Raw genomic sequence first — 19,470 nt, forward strand, 5'->3', positions numbered from 1 at the left:
TGATTTCAACCTCCACTCCAGAGACTCAAGCACAAAAACTAAGATGTACTGAGGGAGTTCTGCACTGTCAGATGTGCCATCTTTCAGATAAGATATTAAACTGAGACCCTGTCTTCCCTCTTAAGTGGACATAAAAGCTCCCTTGCACACTATTGGAAGAAGAGCAGGGGGATTGTCCCCAGTGTCCTGGCTAATATTAATACCTTAATCAACAGAGATGGTGGTGTAATGGTACTATCACTGGACTAGTACCCAAAGGCCCAGGCTAATGTTCAAATGAACAAGGGTTCAAATCCCACCACAGCAGCTGGTGCAATTTAAATTCAATTAATAAATCTGGAATTGAAAAGCTAGCCTCAGTAATGGCGACTATGAAATCATTATCGATTAACATAAAAACCCATCTGGTTCACTAATGTCCTTTAGGGAAGGAAATCTGCCATCCTTACCCAGTCTGGTCTACATGTGACTCCAGACCCACAGCAATGTGGCTGACTCTTAACTGCCCTCTGAAATGGTGGGGTAAGCCACTCAGTTCAAGGGCAATTAGAGAAGGGCTACAAATGCCTACATCCAAGGAAAGAATAAAGAAAAAGAAAATCACAAAAAGAGATTTTCTGGGCGTTATTACATTGCTGTTTGTGGGATCTTGCTGTGTGCAAAATTGGCTGCTGTGTTTCCTACATTATAAAAGTGACTACACTTCAAAAGTACTTCACTGTCTGGAAAGACCTTTGGAATGAGTTGTAAAAGACACCATGGAAATGCAGATTCTAATGTATTTGCTATTCTAAATTCACCCACATGGTTTCAGAGTTCCCCGCAGTGTAAAGGTCATTTCACTGCTCTGGGCAGGTTTGGAAGATTCTGTTTGTGGGAGGAACAAAGTTCCTCATTGCCATATTGATGTCACAGTGACTAGCAACCAGAGGAAGTCTTACCTGGTTTATCTGCTGGTTCTCCTAACTGTGAATTCAGACTGGCATGTTTGTTTGTGTATTCATCTGCACTGAGTATCCCACAGAACATTATGCTGTTCCCCAAGTAACTCTCTCTGTTCTTAAAAGTCCAAATTACTTTCTTCTCTCTGGTCTAAGATAGGGTTAAATATTGGCTGGCCCAGTTTAAAACACTTTGTGCACACTGGATTTTCCAGTCACATTACGAGTGGGATGGTGCAGGGTCGTGGAGGGTGGGGGACAGAGGGGTGGCTGTTGACTGGAAGCCCAGTGATTTCCTATGTGAGAGTATTGGTCAGCTATTTTTGCGGGGGTTGGGGGGGACAGATATAGGCAGAGGCAGGCTAGGATAGAGGTTGCCAACCCTCCAGGAATGCCTTGGGGTCTCCAGAAATTAAAGACTGAGAACACTACTGGGAGCAACACCTGGGAGAAATATATCACAGGGGGGGAATTAAACAAAGCCTTTCAACAAATTTTCTTTGAATAGTTTTGCTTATTCATTTGGACAATACCAGAGATGGGGGAGAATTACTGGTTGACTGTATTAAAGAATCGTCCAATTAGGACAGCTTAAATGTGCAGGCTGTGCAGCCACTGTTGAGATTGTGGAGACGGGCCTCCATGTGGATTGGCAGGTCAGATGACCAATAGCAAGAGTGAGGGCGGGGTAGTTAGAGGCAGGAGATCATGTGATGAACTCCACCCCTCCCGCCAGACAACCAGAGTTGCCAACTCTTCTACACAGGGCGGAATCATCCCAGATTTGTTCTAGGTGCAGTCTTGAGCGGGAACTGCTGGCCACAATGGCGGCTTTTCACATCATATCGTCCCAAACCCACCGCATTAATTATGCATTCCCGGGAAACACACCATTTCCATGCCGGGCAGGCTCCAATTCCCCTGCCATGCCGTCACCTCATTGCTTCATCACGCCAGGCGCCGTATTTAAAACACAGTCACGTTCAGTGCTCCCAGCCCAGGATCGCAGCAAAGAAATGGCCCCGAAAGACAAGAAGACTGCAGCCCTCGAGCACCTTTTGGATACTGTGGAGGCTGCTGCGATGTCCTCTACCCCCACTCTGGCCACAGGAGGGGCAGCAACGTTATCACTCCAGCTTGGTAAGCAATAGTAGTGGGATCAGTGTCAATGCTGCACAGAAGAGGTTGGCCATCCAATGCAGAAAGAGGATGAATGATCTCATCCGTGCAGCCAAGGTATGGCAACCATCACTCTAAACTCACACATTCACTGGCATCTCACTCACTGCCAGCTCAAGGGACATCACTATCCATTCCCACACACATACCCTCACATCTCCATCTGGCCTCATCTCCTCTGGAGACTGCTTTCTCAGCCCTCACCATCTTGAGGCCACTTGCACAGATGAACATGTGCCCCCACACCCACCCTGGGATACCCCCCTTCCCCAGTACAGCTCTCGTTCTGCAGCCTCTTCCCTTGCCTGAGGCCACTTCTCCCCTTTTCCCAAGCAAGACCTTGCCCTGCAGCCATTGAAAAGCCACACACATACGGCTGATCTGGTAGGTAGAGACCTGCCCGTGAGCCCCCCTAACAGTGATGTGGTGCTGCCTGTGAAGCCTGGCGCTGATGACTGAGTTCTGCCCGAAGCAAGGTAGGCAAACAAACCTCAAAGTCCAGAGTGAGGTGCAGCCAGCCAAGTGCGTGCCTTCTATATACTGTTGTGAAACACATCAGCGTGTTTTCCCGGATGAGTCCAGCGGGCTGGCCTTATAATAAAATGCTGATGTTTTACAATGAGGTTCCCAACATCCGACATCGGGAAATGCAGCCCGGCATCAGTGGGCAGAATGGACCATCGCTAACTGGTTTTACGATGTTGTGAAACCGATTTTTGGCCTTCTCGCCATATTGTCCACTCACGCCACTCAACACGCCCAACGCCGGGGGGGGCACGGAAAGTCCCGGCCACAATATCAGTTTGACTGGAGACTGTGGCCACGAACAAGAATTAAAAAGTCGTGAAATAATTTTATTTTAAATGGATTTATTAATATTTCTGACAGTTTTACATAGATACATTAGGAAGCGGTGTAGCCAACAAGCAAAGGTAAAGAAATAAAAGTAAAAGCCAACCTCACTGTGTTATAAAGTGTTATTTATGGTACATTAAAGCAGTTTGCCTGCACAAGCAGTCCCGACAATCTCACAGAGCTGTGCGGTCCTGTATTGCTAGAAGTGATTGATGGAAATGGAGTTCCTCAGATTCATACACTGAACATCATCGATGTACAAGCTGTTAGTCTTGACTTCAATCTCCTCCTCTAAAGCCAACTGATTCCGTCTCAGGCCCCTCAGTTCAGCCTCAGCCTGTGCCAGAGTCTCTCGTAGCCTGTACAGCAAAACACTCAGTCCCACCATTGTGTTTTAAGAAAGTGAGTAATTCCCTCACAAGACAACACCTCAATTCTCGAAATTAAACCCTGATCCACTTTAATTCCAGCACGGGGTTAGAGACAGAGTAAAGCTCCCTCTACACTGTCCCCATCAAACACTCTCAGGACAGGTACAGCACAGGGTTAGATACAGAGTAAAGCTCCCTCTACACTGTCCCCATCAAACACTCCCAGGACAGGTACAGCCATGGGGTTATATACAGAGTAAAGCTCCCTCTACACTGTCCCCATCAAACACTCCCAGGACAGGTGCAGCACGGGGTTAGATAGAAAGTAAAGCTCCCTCTATACTGTCCCCATCAAACACTCCCAGGACAGGTGCAGCACGGGGTTAGATAGAAAGTAAAGCTCCCTCTATACTGTCCCCATCAAACACTCCCAGGACAGGTGCAGCACGGGGTTAGATAGAAAGTAAAGCTCCCTCTATACTGTCCCCATCAAACGCTCCCAGGACAGGTGCAGCACGGGGTTAGATAGAAAGTAAAGCTCCCTCTATACTGTCCCCATCAAACACTCCCAGGACAGGTGCAGCATGGGGTTAGATACAGAGTAAAGCTCCCTCTACACTGTCCCCATCAAACACTCCCAGGACAGGTGCAGCACGGGGTTAGATACAGAGTAAAGCTCCCTCTACACTGTCCCCATCAAACACTCCCAGGACAGGTACAGCACAGGGTTAGATACAGAGTAAAGCTCCCTCTACACTGTTCCCATCAAACACTCCCAGGGCAGGTGCAGCACGGGGTTAGATACAGAATAAAGCTCCCTCTACACTGTCTCGAACACAGGAAACATTTACAGCATTATGGGGAAAATGCACAGGAGAACAGGACTAATAGGAAAGCTCTTTCAAAGAGCTGCCGCATACAGGAGGGGCCAAATGGCCTCCTTTCTGTGCTATGTGATTGTAGCCGACTGCCAGTAATGGTGCAGAGCTTTTTACGTTTCACATCTGTTTCTGCAGTATGGGGGCGAATCAGAATGTTCTCTCCCCCTCTGAACCCCACGCCTATACTGTCAAATTCAACAAATCTTCATCTGATGCTTGCTGCTCAGCCCCCACCCAGCCCCCCACCCACCCCACCCGCATCCAAAGTTCTGTAACTCACCTGTTCACATTATCTGTGATCTCTTTCACCTCACTGATCAGCCGATACTGTGCCGAGTCTCGGACTAGCTCCACATTCGGCCGTTTAGTCCGTGTGTCCAGGCGTGTCTGAGCCACCATCATAGGTCCTTCCTCATCCATGATAGCCTTTTTCAGCAGGTCAATGTTCTTTTCCTGAGATGAAATCTCATCCAGCACCTGCGGGAGAGTGAAAGCTCCATAAACACAAATAGCATGGAAGCTCAGAAGTGAATAAAATTGTTCAGAACATCACTGCATATCTATTAATGACCTGCACTTGGTCCCGCATCACTTCAAAAGTTTGCAAATAACTCAAAACTTGGAAACATAGTAAACCTCAGGAGGACAGAGACAGACTGGGGAAATGGGCAGACACATGGCAGATACAGTTTAACACAGAACTGTGAAGTGGTACATTTTGGTAGGAAGCATGAGGGTACAATGTTAAAGGGGCGCAGGAACAGAGAGACCTGGGGGTGTATGGACACAAATCTTTGGAAGTGGAAGGACAAGTTGAGAAGGCTTTTAAACAAGCAAACTGATCCTCAGCTTTATTAATAGTGTCACAAATATGTATTTGTGATATTATAGGTATTATAAAAAAGCTAATATTTCTTATAAATGGACAGTTTGGAACCTTAAAAATTGCTGCCAAAATTCACCTGGCCTTCTATAGCTGCAATGTGGTCAAGCTTGTAGAAGGCTCCAAGTGGATTGCAAGCAGACATATCCAGACATTTGAAATTCAGTGAGCATGATGCCGTAACGGTATCATCGCTGGACTAGTAATCCGGAGACCCAGGGTAATGCTCTGGTTTAGGTTGACCTGGGTTCGAATCCCACCATGGTAGATGGTGGAATTTGAATTCAATAAAAATCTGGAATTAAAGTCTAATGATGAAACAATTTTGTAAAAACCCATCTGGTTCACTAAGTCCTTTAGGGAAGCAAAACTGCCGTCCTTACCTGGTCTGGCCTACATGTGACTCCAGATCGACAGCACTGTCTCTTAACTGCCCTCTCAAATGGAGACTTTGTATGCCATCAAATGAAACCGGATGGACCTAGGCACTGGAAACAACAATGGCAAACTCAGCCTTGTTGACCCTGCAAGTCCTCCTTACAAACATCTGGTGCCAAAATTGGGAGAGCTGTCTCACAGACTAGTCAAGCAACAGCCTGACATAGTCATCCTCACGGAATTATACCTCACGGATAACGTCCCAGACACCACCATCACCATCCCTGGGTATGTCCTGTCCCACCAGCAGGGCAGACCCAGCAGAGGTGGCGGCACATTGGTATACAGTCGGGAGGGAGTTGCCCTGGGAATCCTCAACATTGACTCTGGACCCCATGAAGTCTCATGGCATCAGGTTAAAGCAGGGGCAAGGAAACCTCCTGCTGATTACCATGTACCGCCCTCCCTCAGCTGATGAATTAGTGCTCCTCCATGTTGAACATCACTTGGAGGAACCACTGAGGGTGGCAAGGGTGCAGAATGTACTCTGGGTGGGGGACTTCAATGTCCATCACCAAGAGTGGCTGGCCGAGTCCTAAAGGTCATAGCTGCTAGATTGGCTCTGCGGCAGGTGGTGAGGGAACCAACAGGATGGAAAAACATACTTGACCTTATCCTCACCAACCTGCCTGCCACAGATACATCTGTCCATGACAGTATCAGTAGGAGTGACCACCGCACAGTCCTTGTGGAGATGAAGTCCCATCTTCACATTGAGAATACCCTCCATCAAGTTGTGTGGCACTACCACCGTGCTAAATGGGATAGATTTCGAACAGACCTAGCAGCTCAAGACTGGGCATCCATGAGGCGCTGTGGGCCATCAGCAGCATCAGGATTGTACTCAAACACAATCTGTAACCTCATGGCCTGGCATATCCCGCACTCTACCATTACCATCAAGCCAGAATATCAACCCTGGTTCAATGAAGAGTGCAGAAGGGCATGCCAGGAGCAGCACCAGGTATACTTAAAAATGAGGTGTCAACCTTGTGAAGCTATAAAACAGGGCTACTTGTGTGCCAAACAGCATAAGCAGCAAGTGACAGACGGAGCCAAGCGATCCTACAACCAACGGATCAGACCTAAGCTCTGCAGTCCTGCCACATCCAGTCATGGCTGATGATGGACAATTAAACAACTGACTGGAGGAGGAGGCTCCACAAATATCCCCATCCTCAAAATTGGCGGAGCCCAGCACATCAGTGCAAAAGATAAGGCTGAAGCATTTGCTACAATCTTCAGCCAGAAATGCCGAGTGGATAATCCATCTCGGTCTCCTCCAGAGGTCCCCAGCATCACAGATGCCATTCTTCAGCCAATTCGATTCACTCCACATGATATCAAGAAACAGCTGAAGGCACTGGATACTTCACAGGCTATGGGCCCTGACAATATTCCCGCAGTAGTACTGAAGACTTGTGTTCCAGAACTTGCTGTGTCCCTAGCCAAGCTGTTTCGGTACAGCTACAACACCGGCATCCACCCGGCTATGTGGAAACTTGCCCAGGTATGTCCTGTACACAAAAAGCAAGACAAATCCAAACCAGCCAATTACCGCCCCATCAGTCTACTCTCCATCATCAGTAAAATAATGGAAGGGGTCATAAACAGTGCTATCATGCAGCACTTGCAGAGCAAAAACTGCTCACTGACACCCAGTTTGAGTTCCGCCAGTAACTCAGTACAGCCTTGGTTCAAACATGGACAAAAGAGCTGAACTCCTGAGGTGAGGTGAGAGTGACTGCCCTTGACTTCATGGCAGCATTTGACCGAGTGTGGCATCAAGGAGCCCTAGCAAAACTGGAGTCAATGGGAATCAGGGGACAGCTCTCCACTGGTTGGAGCCATACCTAGCACAAAGGAAGATGGTTATGGTTGTTCGAGGTCAATCACCTCAGTCCCTAGATGTCGCTGCAGGAGTTCTTCAAGGTAGTGTCCTCGGCCCAACCATCTTCAGCTGCTTCATCAATGACCTTCCTTCCATCATAAGGTCAGAAGTGGAGATGTTTGCTGATGATTGCACAATGTTCAGCACCATTCACAACTCCTCAGATACTGAAGCAGTCCATGCCCAAATGCAACAAGACCTGGACAATATCCAGACTTGGGCTGATAAGTGGCAAGTAACATTCACGCCACACAAGTGCCAGGCAATCACCACCTCCAACAAGAGAGAATATAACCATTGCCGCTTGACATTCAATGGCATTACCATCACTGAATCCCACACTACCAACATCCTGGGGGTTACCATTGACCAGAAACTGAACTGGACTAGCCATATAAATACTGTGGCTACAAGAGCAGGTCAGAGGCTAGGAATCCTGCGATGAGTAACTCACCTCCTGACTCTCCAAAGCCTGTCCACCATCTACAAGGCACAAGTCAGGGGTGTGATGGAATGCTCCCCACTTGCCTGGATGAGCGCAGCTCCAACAATACTCAAGAAGCTCAACACCATTCAGGACAAAGCAGCCTGCTTGATTGGCACCATATCCACAAACATTCACTCCCTCCACCATCGACATACAGTAGCAGCAGTGTGTGTACCATCTGATGCACTGTAGGAATTCACCAAGGCTCCTTAGACAGCACCTTCCAAACCCACGATGACTACCATCTAGAAGGACAAGGGCAGCAGAAAGATGGGAACACCGCCACCTGTAAGTTCCCCTCCAAGTCACTCACCTTCCTGGCTTGGAAATATATCGCCGTTCCTTCACTGTCGCTGGGTCAAAATCCTGGAACTCCCTTCCTGACAGCACTGTGGGTGTACCTACACCACATGGACTGCAGCGGTTCAAGAAGGCAGCTCACCACCACTTTCTCAAGGGCAACTAGGGATGGGCACTAAATGCTGGCCCAGCCAGCGAATCCCACATCCCAAGAATGAATTTAAAAACAGGTAAACTGCAACTCAATTACAACGGCTTTCCAGGAGATGTGGATAGCTTTTTCCTATCTTACCTAACCTGGAAGAATGGGAACCATTAAGTTAATGGCTGAGACATTGAGAATGTTAATGACCTCGGCTAAAAGACAATGGATGGAACTATGCCCCCAGACCTGGGCTAATCCAATACCTAATATGGAGGTATGATTTGAAAGTTTAGGATACTAGCCATTTTGAGTATAAAGTCTGGCTGAAAACAGCAATTTTGTGCAGAGAACCCAGGGGGCCTCCAGAAGACAGTTCCAGCCACAGTTCTCAGCTGAACTGATTGTGAACAGCATGTGAGAGCTGGGTTTCTCTCTACCACTGGGAGTCACACAGAAGTAGTCCAGAAATCATCACTGTTCTGCTGAAGAAGAAAGCCAGGCCATCGTCAAGTGTCGTGCTGGCAGAACCAATAAAAAGGGGCCTTCACTCGCTCCCCAAAACTGCTCTACTAACTGAGTCAACCTCAAGAGGCAAATACTGACTAATTACTACAGAAGCCATTACAGCTGCTGAACCAACTCTTCAACTTCGACCCTTCACTCCAGACAACTAAAACTTCAACTGCAAGCTACTGAGACTGATTTAAAATCTCACCTTTATAAGTATCTTCTATCCTTCTCTGCATTTGTATTTGTATCTCAGTTGATAACTTTATCGCTTTTACTTAAGTCACTTACAGCAGTCTATTTGCAATGAATGAACATTTATCTTGTTTAAGGGTAAAGCTTTGCTACTGGTTATTTCAAAATGTAATCACTCGCAAGTTAAACAAGGGGCCACATGTAAACACACACAAATATTTGGCTCACAGAGCACTTTGAGGAAATGCCTTTTACGTGGTCATGACAAGAGGCCTAGAATACAAAAATAAGGAAGTTGCACTAATAGATATCTGCCTGAGCGCAGCAACCACATGGTGTAAAGTGTAAAGCGATCTGCCTGAGGGCACCTCCTCTGTTAGTTTCTCCTCTCCTCGTGGTCTTGCGCTTTCCTCTTCAGTTGCTTGCAGGAGCCTCCTACTTCCAATTTCAAGTTGTTTAACATCATCATTCTCTTTCTCCCTCTTGGTCTCCATCCCTCTAATCTTCCTTCAATCACCTCCTTCAGCAAGTCCTCATGCCTTAGAAATGGCCAATCGAACCTCGTTGCCTGTTCTTGATGATGTTTCACTGACGATCTTTCCTCCTCCACCATCCTGAGAATTTCTTCACTGCTCTCATGTTCTCGCCAACTGACCCGCCCCATCCTGCCATGGGTCAAGGAAGTAAACCACTAGTTAGACCTAAGTTATTGTGTTCAACTCTGGGCATTGCACTGTGGAAGGATGTCAATACCTTAAAGAGGATGCAGAAGAAATTTACTAGGATGGAGCAGGGATGAGATTGGAGAAGTTGGAATTGCTCACCTCAGATGGAGATGGTTAAGGAAAGATTTAATAGATGCATTTAAAATGATGAAGGATATTGATAGTGCTTAGAGGGAGAAGCTGTTTCCACTGGTTCAATGGAGAGTGCAGGAGGGCATGCCAGGAGTAGCACCAGGCACATCGGAAAATGAGGTGTCAACCTGGTGAAGCTACAACACAGGACTACTAATGTGCCAAACAGTGGAAGCAGCAAGTGATAGACAGAGCTAAGCGATTCCACAACCAACCACCTGGAGGTTCCCCTCCAAGTCACTCACATCCTGACTTGGAAATATATCACCATTCCTTCACTGTCGCTGGGTCAAAATCCTGGAACTCCCTCCCTAACAGCACTGTGGGTGTCCCTACAGCACACGGACTGCAGCGGTTCAAGAAGACAGCTCACCACCACCTTCTCAAGTGCAACTAGGGATAGACAATATATGCTGGCCTAAACAGCAACGCCCACTGGGGGCGGGGAATCAGTAGCATAGCGGGGTTGTTACGGAACTAGTAATCCATAGGTCTGGATTAATGCTCTAGAGGCATGAATTCAAATCCCACCATGGTAACTGGGGAATTTAAATCAGTATTGCTGAAAAAGTAGACAGGCTGTCGAAACTTTTCAGCTCATCAGGACAGATGCAAGAATGCCAAATCTCAAAGGGAACAACAATTTATACTGCATGAGAAAAAGGTGCTGAATGGTTGGCAAGTCGACTCTGATTGGTTGAGGCATTGTCATGGGGAATGAAATTTGATATTTAGTATTCCTGCGATTCTGTCCTGATGAGTGCAAGATAAAAAGCTTTGACAGCATGTCTCTTTTTTCAACAATGCTCAAGTTCTTTATTGCCAAACAACTATTCTAGTCAAATCTGGAGGTGACAAGAAAGAATGGATGAGGATTTCAGGTGAGCTGAGGCAAGGCTGTTTATAGACAATGTTACAGAGGTGGAACTAGATGGTCATAGCGATGGAGAGAATATGAGCTGCACCCTCCTCACCCCCACCATGTCAGGAGTTGCTATGATTGGTGTCTCCATGACAACAGAGACGTTACAGGCACCTGCCTTATTGAGATGCTTTTCCAGTTTGCATTTTGCATCTCTTGTTTCTTGAATGCGGAATTTAAAGGCACGATTCACGGCCTCCACTTGTTTCTGCATATCGTCTGTTGTTTGTGATAAGATGCCATCAATCAGGGAGCGCATTGCAGTTGAGTTATTTTTCTGTTTGTCAGCATTCACGATATTTGTGTTGGTGAAATCTTGCCACTCCTGAGGGGTGACCGAGCTGTAAAAACAGAGTAAAGATATTGAGGATGGAACACCAAAACAGAAGGCAGCCATTCAGCCCCTCGCTCCTGTCATGTAAGGACAGGTGGAGGCCAATCAGCCCCTCAAGCCTGCTCCATCATTTGGTTAGATCATGGCTAATCTGTCCCTCAACCCCAGCCTGCTTGCTCCATGTCCTTTGATACCCTTGCCGAATGAAAATTTAATTTAATTCAATTACTTTTATTATCTATACAGGAATTTGTTTTGGATATGTTGATCATTAATTTTAAAAAATGTAAATTAATAATAACAATAAAAGAAAGAAAGTTACCCTATCACAGAGATCTAGCTTTAATTAAATATGTATTAAAAACTATTCCAATGCATTAAAATAATCAGTCAGTGAGTCCCACCCTAACTGCCCGTCTTCGACCATACGTCAAAATCCTCTTCAAAATTCTCATACAGAATGGCACAAACAAGTTCAAGAAGCGATATGTCCTGCATCTGAGGGATTGTAGCCTTTTCTCTGAACACATCCAACAGTAATACTGAGACAAGGAGTATCCCTCATTGTTCATGACCCTTTCAACTTTCATCAAAATTCTTCGAGAGCAGGTTTTGTCAAGATCTGCTCATCAAATACCCTTCCCAATCTTAAAATCTCTCTTAAAAGCTCCCACTGAGCCTCAGCATCCACAGAGAGTTCCAGGTTACCCCTTGTGTGAAGAAGTGCTTCCTGATTTTGCTCTTAAATGGCTTGACTCTAATTTTAAGATTTTTCCCCCTTGTTCTAGATTCCCTCACTATTATCCCGCTTTACCCTTACTTCCCTGAAGATACTGACATGTTGGGGCAATGAATGCAATGAGTTATAGAATTGTACAGCGGTGAAGGAGACCATTCAGCCTACCATGCCTCTGCTGGCTCTTTGACAGAGCTATCCAATTAGTCCCACTAACCCCTGCCCTTTCCCCACCCCTGCAATTTTTTTTCATTTTCAATTATTTATCTAATTCCCTTTTGAAAGTTCCAACTAAATCTGCTTCTACCGTCCTTTCAGGCAGCACATTCCAGATTGCAACAACTCGCTGTGTAAAAAAATTGTACCATCCCTCTGGTTCTTTTGGCAATGATCCTAAATCTATGTCCCTCTGGTTACCTACTGATCCTTCTGCCATTGAAGATAGTTTCTCCTAATGTACTCTGTCAAAATTAAATCTTCAATGTCCTGCAATACAAGACAAACGGTAACCTGAAAATGGGACCTTTCATGAAATTTGCATCTTTCTTCAGTTGAACACTCACCTCCAGCAGCAGCGGAACAACCACCATTATCCCTGTGTCTTTGTCAGGAAGATATAATAATGTCCATAGCAGCTGGTCTGAAGGCTTTGATGTAAACATGGTAAATATGGGGGAAATTTAGAATGTAGAGTATAAAGGGAAATTTGCAGTTTTTAATAAACTAAACTAGATTGTTTTCAAATGAGGGGTGAAATGTGTCACCTAGCCAGGTGAAGTTTAGAAACAGTATGTTTATTTTTCCCAAAGATTACTGCTAAAACTTAGTGCTATGAGAGATTTTTATTATCAGGGAGGTAAAGTCCAAAGACATAGTAAAACAATGGGTATTTGCATTCAAAGAGGAAAATATGTATAAAGGAGTGAAGGCTGTGTGTAAGGGTAGGCAGTCTATGATTCAACAAGTGTGAAACATCTTCAGCCTGTATGTATCAAACTGCTGCCTTCAGGGACTGAAGTTAAGAGAACACACTTTGCATTCGACTGTTCAGGGTATTGTTCACTTTGCCTGGGTCTTTTAAAAATGTGTCTTACTGTTGCCTTAACAAAAGTATAACTGGGAGTCAGATTAAGTAGGGGATTTAGAAGTTATCAAAGTAGTAATTTTTAGATCTATGTATGTATTTAAAGTCATTCTTCTATTAATAAATGTTTAATCTAGTTTTGTAAAAACCTTTAAGACCTGGTGGTCTTATTACTACTGAATTCAAGGCACGCATCTCGAAATTTATGCAATTGGAAAACAAGTTGTGGCAGTTGTTTCAAGTTTCCCTTTGGGATTTGAACAACTCAGCATTTACCATCAGCTGTGCCATAACAGTCTTGCCAATGACCAGTGCATGTGACTGAGAGTGATGAGCTGGTAATAGGTTGTTTAGTGGTTAACCCACCTTACGTTAATCAGGAAGGTATTCAGTCTGATGCCAGCTAAGAGACATTTGTCAGGAGGAATCATCCCTCCTTTCTATTGCAGAGCTGGCAATTCCACATTACTGGAAGGAAGGGATCATTACAGCTGCTGGGGGAAGCAACGCCTCTGGGAACCAGTGTTTCTGGCCTTTTACAGGCACCTGTGTGGAATGTAGAGCTTGGTATCAATGGGATGGATTCCACAGCCTAGATCCCCTGAACACCAGATCAAATACAAGTCACCCTCCAAAAACATAGTTATCACAGACATTACCACACACCATCCTGACTTGGAACTATAATCACTGTTCCTTCACTGTCGTTGGGTCAAAATCCTGGAACTCCCTCCCTACACCACATGGACTGCAGTGGTTCAGGAAGGCAGCTCACCACCACCTTCTCAAAGGCAATTATGGACGGGAAATAAATGCTGGCTCAGCCAGCAAAGTCCAAAGAATAAAAAAGGTCACTCTGTCTAGAGTTCCAGCTCATTAACACAGGTTTATATTTCATGCTATTGCACAGTAAGAACATGAAGCATGCTTACTTGCCCTCGATCCTGACCACATTAGGCGAGTAGTCAATGTTTGAAGAGTTGTTGGTCAGGTTGGCAGTGAATTTGTCCACTTTCAGAGCGGTGGACTTGTCTTTCAGATCCTTCTCCAAGTAAAACTTAGCGGAACGATTTAACCTGCAGGTTGAACGAAAAGAGAGTTTAACAGAATTTTTTGCAAGTTATTACAGATGAGGAAAGAAAGGACTCATTAGGAAACAAGGCAGCCAATTTGTGCACAGCAAGATCTCACTAACATAATGCTGGTGATCAGATCATTTGTTTCTCGTGAGGTTGGTTGAGGGATAAATGCTGGCCACAGGACTGTGGGGGAACTCCCCTGCTCTTCTTCCAATAGCAGCTGTAGGAACTTTGACGTCCACCTGAGAGAGCCAAGAGCCTTGCTTTAACAGTTCACCCAAGAGACAGCACCTCTGACAGTGAAGCACTCCCTCAGTACTGCACAGCGAGTGCCAACCTGGATTATGTGCTCAAGTCTTTGGAGTGGGACTTGAACCTACGACGTCGTGGCTCGGAGGTGAGAGTGCTACCCACTGCACCACAAGCCGACACCTTCAAAACATTTTGGAGGCAAAACTTTTTGCTTCCTGCCCACTTCCCCAATTATTCTTTTGTCAATCCCAAAACCTACTAGCCTGAAATGGAGAAGAATTTCCAATCAGTAATCAGGCCACTGTTTTTGACCAACATATTTCTTGAATAATCCCTCTGGGTTATTATGTTCTCCCAGAGGCCCTCCCTCTCTCCCTCTCCCCCATAATATGGCCTGTAAATCCAGAACATCCTGTCACAGGCCACTGTTCATCGACCAGCAAGGGTTCACTGACCTGAGCTGCTCCTCTGTTTGATCAATGGTGCGTTTCAGCAAAGCCATGATACCCTGGATAACCTCAACTTCCTTCAGCAGTTCCCTCTCCACCTCATCATGCACCAGATCGATCCCAACTCGCTTCTCTCTGCAAAAACCATCCAAAAAATATACAGCTTATTGGCAAAGTTGAATTAGAAAATTCCTGCCCTCTACCAGCTCCAGGATCTGGAGCTACACTAGTTCCAGGCCAGACCCGGGATTTCATTCGTATTGTATCTGAATGAGTGCAGCTCCAACAATATCCAAGAAGCTCAACACTATCCAGGACAAAGCAGTCCACTTGACTGGGACCCCGTCCACTACCTTCAATATTCACTTCCTCCACCGCTGACGTACAGTAGTACCAGTGTGTCCCATCTACAAGATGCACTGCAGGAACTCACCAAGGCTCCTTAGACAGTACCTTCCAAACCCACGACCACTACCATCTAGAAGGACAAGGGCAGCAGACACATGGGAACACCACCGCCTGGAAGTTCCCCTCCAAGTCACTCACCATCCTGACTTGGAAATATATCACCGTTCCTTCACTGTCGCTGGGTCAAAATCCTGGAACTCTCTCCCTAACAGCACTGTGGGTATACCTATACCACATGGACTTCAGCGGTGCAAGAAGGCAGCTCACCACCACCTTCTTAAGGGCAAATAGGGATGGGCAATAAATGCTGGCTCAGCCCAGCGACGCCCACATCCAGAGAATGAGTTAAAAATACCTCATGGCATGGGATCTAACCCTCACTGCTCCTGATCCTGAATAACATTCAATACCTCCACTAAGAACTATGTCTGTGGACTTTGGATGTTGAGTGAGAGTCTAAGAAAGGAAGAAGTGATGACTGATCTGTATCTTTACTCTATCTGCACTCTCTGGGGTCCATAATCCTAAAACCCCTTACCCAACAAAAAAAAATCTCGGTTTTGAAATTTTCAATTAACCCCCAGCATTAACAATATTTTCAGAGAGAGAGTTCCAGATTTCCAGTCCCCTTTGTGTGAACAAGTGTTTCCTGACATCACCCCTGAACGGCCTGGCTCCAATTTTAAGGTTCTGCCCCTTATTCTGAAACCCAGCCCCAGAGGAAACTAGTTTCTCTCTACCTACCCCACTGAATCCTTTAAGCATCTTCAACAGCTCAATATGATCACACCTTAATCTTCTATACTCCAAGGAATAAAAGCCTAGTCTATGGAACCTGTCCTCATAATTTAACCCTTTTAGCCCCAGTATCATTCCCCCAAGTCCATTCCATTAGCTTTCTGAATTATTGTCCACCAGTGATTTCTGTACTTGGATCCCTAAATCTCTCTCTGCTCCTCCATAGTTATTAGCTTTTCATCATTTAGAAAATATCCTTGAGCTACCTCTCTTAGGCCCAAAGTAGTCAGGAATTGGCTGCAATCGCCTCATGGTAAGAATATTCTGCTAAAACAGCCTGTCTGTAAAAGAATGGTAACCAGTGCGAAGCGTGGGGTGGGTGGGGGTCTGAGGCTGCAGCCCGATTCTGGAACACGAGACAAAGGGAGAAAGGGATGGGTACAGGTTTTGATTGTGGTCTCCAGATCAGCTGAATATTTCCAGGATCCAGATCAGGTTACGGCCTTACAGCTCTCTACCTCCCTCACCAAACACATCCTCCATTCCTCCGGCTGATTATGGGCCAGCTGGCAGTCCGTACCGATTGAGAAGACACTGCTGAGCAATGCAGAGAAGAGCATAGTAACTGTCCAGAGCCTTTTCCAGACGTGTCCTTTGTCCCTGTAGGAGTTCTGTCTCATCTGAGAGCTCATCGAGTTTGGTGCTGAGCTCTTTCTCCCAGTAAGTGACCTCCTCAATCCTCTGATCTACAGCAACAACAACAGTGTGTATTTATGTAGCACCTTTACATCATAAAATGTCCCAAACTGCTTCACAGGAGCATTAATCAGGCAAAATTTGAACCGAGCCACATAAAGAGATATTAGGCGAGAAGACAGGTGACCAAAAGCTTGGCTTTAGGGAGTGTCTTAAGGGAGGAGAGAGAGGTGGTGAGGTTTAGGGAGGGAACTCCAGAGCTGAGGGTCCAGGCAGCTGAAGGTGTGGCCGACAATGGAGGAAAGATGGAAATCAGGGATGCTCAAGCAGTCACAATGGGAGCAGTGCAGAGATCTGGGAGGATTGTGGGGTTGGAGGAGGTTACAGGCTTAGGGAGGAGTGAGGGCATGGAGGGATTTGAAAACAGGCTGTGAATTGTAAAATCAACGCATTGCCGGAGAGTGAGCCAATGTAGGTCAGTGAGTGCAGGGTGATGGGTGAACAGGTCAAAAGGGATGAAGACACATGAGACTCAGTCCCAGGCAGTCCTCAGGCCCAAGGTACTCAGAATGAACTCAGAGTTAACTTAATCCCACACAGAATTGTGATAGCGAGAAAGGGAAAACATTTCCATGCTGTACAGAGCAGAGTGTCCCATATCAGGATGAAACTGAGAGCTCCCTGGTCTACTGATCAAACAAGCCACCCTCATTGGTACAGTGCTGCAGTGGCTGTTTTACTGGAATAATAAACAAGAGAATGTGAGTTCAAAGCCAACCATGGCGGTTTGAGAATTAGAATTCACTTCAATAGATTCTGGAAATAAAAAGCTGGTCTCAGAACAAGTGACAATGAAGGTGTTGTAAAAACCCATCTGGGTCACGGATGTCCTTTAGGGAAGGAAACGTGCCGCCCTTACCCTGTCTGGGCCGATATGTGGCTCCAGACTCACACTAACATAGTTGAACCTGAAGTTGCTTTGCTACGCGATAAGATTGGAAATACTAGGAGACTGTCTATGGGTCTGTACTTGCCCGCGGGTCAGTGTAGTAAGGAGTGGACATACAGAATGCAATACTACTAAAACAGTGATCAAAAAGGACATACCGAGCTTTTTGTTGACATCTCGCTGAGTTTTCCTCGTGGAGTTCTCGATCTGGTCCACCAGTCTCTCGCTCTCCAAGACCAGACGCTCCGATCGTGAGCGCTGAACCTCTGCATTGTTATAGCGGCTTTTGTTTGACAAGTGCCATTCTTGGGGCAGGAACTTGGTTCGTGTCTGGACCAGTTTGGCCATTGTCACCTGCTAGGTGCTGAAAACAAGCGATTCACTCTCTAATTATTATTCAATCAACAATAATCATTCTTTACATTTATTATTTATCCACGGTTTTATTTTTGGTGAATGGGGGGGAGGGAGATGTCATGAATCTTCTGCTAGAAACACCAACAATAACTTGCATTTATATAGTGCCTTTAACAGAGTTAAACATCCCAAGGCATTTCGGAGATGTAATTATCAGCCAGAGTTTGACAGCGAGAGACATTAGGAGAGATCAGGACAAGAAGTAACTGGTAGCACAACCTGGGGGTCAGGGGTTTAGGCCAGGCCCTAGGGTGAGAGGTCAGGGGAGGGGGTGGTCCCCAGGTGTAAAGGGAAGGAAGCAGCCTCTCTGGTATGAGGGACAGTCCCGGGGGTCAGGGACAGCGAGTATCAGTCTCCAGGGTGAGGAGCGCTTGTCCCTGGGAGCGGGGAGGGGCGGGGAATCACCTGCCCCTAGGGGTGGGGGGGGGATCACCTGCCCCTAGGGGTGGGGGGGGGATCACCTGCCCCTAGGGGTGGGGGGATCACCTGCCCCTAGGGGTGTGGGGGGGGGATCACCTGCCCCTAGGGGTGGGGGGGGGGGAAATCACCAGCCCCTAGGGGTGGGGGGGGGATCACCTGCCCCTAGGGGTGGGGGGGGGGGAAATCACCAGCCCCTAGGGGTGGGGGGGGGATCACCTGCCCCTAGGGGTTGGGGGGATCACCTGCCCCTAGGGGTGGGGGGATCACCTGTCCCTGGGGCGGGGGGGGGTCCCCGGGAGGGGGGATGGGGGAATCACCTGTCCCCGGACTGGGTGTTCCCCCCAACCCCCAACCCCCTGTCCCCGGGCCTGGGTAGCCCCCTGTCCCCGGGCCTGGGGGTAGCCCCCTGTCCCCGGGCCTGGGGGTAGCCCCCTGTCCCCGGGCCTGGGTAGCCCCCTGTCCCCGGGCCTGGGGGTAGCCCCCTGTCCCCGCGCCTGGGTAGCCCCCTGTCCCCGGGCCTGGGGGTAGCCCCCTGTCCCCGGGCCTGGGTAGCCCCCTGTCCCCGGGCCTGGGGGTAGCCCCCTGTCCCCGGGCCTGGGTAGCCCCCTGTCCTGCTGAAACTTGCCTCGGGAGCCGCTCTCCTCCTTCTTTCCCTTCTCCAGGTTCGCGCAGCCGTGGTCGCCACCGTATCAACAAAAAGTGTCGCCTAGCAACCGTATCCAACGCCGCAACCGCCGCCATGATAACCGAGCAAAGCCAGTGGGCGGGGCCTCACCACCGACCAATAGAGATGAGGGGGCGTGACTTGCTGACAAGGTGGGAATTTTGAATCTGAAAGGGACGGAGTTCAGCTTTGGGACATTTTAATTTTCTATTTGTTGACTGTCCCCAGCATTGCAGCTTTACACAGCTCACAGTAGCTTCATCTCTAATTCAACTCTGAATCAATTAATGATGATTACTCTGACTCCAGACTCAACCATTTCAATTCTTTCCTGACTGAGATCCAGCTGTACAATCTCTAAACATGAGGACATCCAAAATTCTGCAGCCCTT

At 47.1% G+C, this 19,470-nt stretch overlaps 1 protein-coding gene across 1 annotated transcript; it reads right to left on the reverse strand.

Moving 5' to 3' along the window:
* Positions 1 to 2,844: 2,844 nt before the first annotated feature.
* On the reverse strand, positions 2,845 to 17,925 carry tekt1 (tektin 1). The gene is made up of 7 exons (XM_078547830.1): positions 17,736 to 17,925; positions 16,513 to 16,678; positions 14,793 to 14,921; positions 13,939 to 14,082; positions 10,971 to 11,193; positions 4,508 to 4,704; positions 2,845 to 3,334 (listed from the first exon to the last, which is right to left on the reverse strand). The coding sequence occupies exons 1-7, from the start codon at positions 17,923 to 17,925 to the stop codon at positions 3,175 to 3,177; spliced, it is 1,209 nt and encodes a 402-aa protein (XP_078403956.1). The 3' UTR covers positions 2,845 to 3,174.
* Between the last annotated feature and the right edge of the window lie 1,545 nt (positions 17,926 to 19,470).

Source organism: Cetorhinus maximus, chromosome 9, assembly GCF_964194155.1.
Source record: "Cetorhinus maximus chromosome 9, sCetMax3.hap1.1, whole genome shotgun sequence".
In the NCBI taxonomy this organism is placed as follows: domain Eukaryota; kingdom Metazoa; phylum Chordata; class Chondrichthyes; order Lamniformes; family Cetorhinidae; genus Cetorhinus; species Cetorhinus maximus.